The sequence below is a fragment of the Stegastes partitus genome, unplaced genomic scaffold, assembly GCF_000690725.1.
Source record: "Stegastes partitus isolate 25-593 unplaced genomic scaffold, Stegastes_partitus-1.0.2 Scaffold2707, whole genome shotgun sequence".
Classification (NCBI taxonomy): domain Eukaryota; kingdom Metazoa; phylum Chordata; class Actinopteri; family Pomacentridae; genus Stegastes; species Stegastes partitus.
The window spans coordinates 4,226-5,644 of NW_007580438.1; the positions used below are offsets into that span (position 1 = coordinate 4,226).

The 1,419-nt window shown below is 37.6% G+C and overlaps 1 gene segment (V, D, J or C); it reads right to left on the reverse strand.

Annotated features, from left to right (window-relative positions):
* The window catches only part of LOC103375615 (Ig kappa chain V-II region Cum-like), a 4,600-nt gene extending 3,187 nt beyond the window's left edge, over positions 1-1,413 (reverse strand). Inside the window, 1 exon segment of the V gene segment in view lies at positions 1,009-1,413. Within this exon segment, the coding sequence occupies positions 1,009-1,379 (371 nt within the window).
* Positions 1,414-1,419: the final 6 nt, after the last annotated feature.

Below are 1,419 nucleotides of genomic sequence, written 5' to 3' on the forward strand. Positions count from 1 at the left end.
ACCAGTGGAGGAAGGTGGGCTCTGTGAGCTGTGAGGCCACCCAGGGCTCCCAGACTCCGCTCTCAGAGACACTGAGGAGAGACCAGTGTTCCCAGTCCTGACCTCACTCACTGGAACATCACACTGGTTCTGTTCTCATGCTCTTCTCTGTTTGCTCTCTGTAACTTTCTCTCTCTCTACTCTCATTATTACTCTGATGGTTCAAACATTTTAAAACAATAAAAATGAATCAAGAAAACACGACTGTTGACTTGTGTTGTTTCTCATCTACACCTTTTAGTAGTATTATTATTTAGATTAGCCCAACCCCAAAAAAAGTTACATTTTATCATGAATTGTTAATGTTAATCTATTTTTGACTCAACCATGAAGAAGTTCTTTGTCTGAATAATTAGAAATGATCTTGGGTTTAGAAAGACAAAGCAGGATGTCATCTGCATACAGTGAAACATGAAACTGATGGAGTCTTTTAAAGCAGATGAGAGAATATCACTTTATACAATTAACACGTCATTTTCATCATTTGTAGTCATGCTGATAAAGTGTTAAAATAGTAAACACCTTCTCATTAAATCAGTTGGGTCCATGTATATTATCAATGTGGAGCTTCAGTCACATTTTGCTGAATTATGTTTGTAGGTAAATTAATTAATTCAAAAAAAAAATCTTTGGCTTTGTATTATTATTTTTTGAATTTAAGTGATGACATAATAAACATATAAAGGTTTTGCACGTAGCTGTGTGCTGAGTTGTATTTCAGGGTTTGCTAAGAACATTTATTGAACTAAAAGATGCTGACAATGTTCGTCGATTTGACAAAATAAATGGTATTTGACAAACATGATTTGATGGTATAAAATGTAAAACATGAGAAATAATGTGGAAAGTGTTTGAATTGTGTTCTATTGTAAAGAGAGAATCAGTCTGAGTGTTTGTGTTTCTGAGCAGCTGTTGATTCAGATCAGTTCCTCTTTAGCTGAGGGAGGTTTTTGTACGACGTTGTATCACTGTGTGAACGGGTAGCTGTAATCCTGCTGACAGTAAAAAACTCCTGAATCTTCAGCCTGAACTCCACTGATGGTCAGAGTGAAGTCATTTCCAGACTGACTTCCACTGAAACGATCAGAAACTCCAGACAGGCGGTAAGTAGCATCATGAATAAGGAGCTTAGGAACTTCTCCAGGCTTCTGAAGGTACCAGTTCACATCATCAGAAACATAAGAACTGGCTTTACATGTGATGGAGACAGTTTGTCCTGGAACAACAGACTGAGATCCATCAGACTGAGTCAGACGGATTTCTGCTGATGAACCTGAAAACATGAAAAAGAGGAGAAGGGTTACTGAGACAAATCCAGCTTGGACAAAGATGATCAGCATCCAAACACAAGAGGATCATTTCTACAACATGGACAACAGA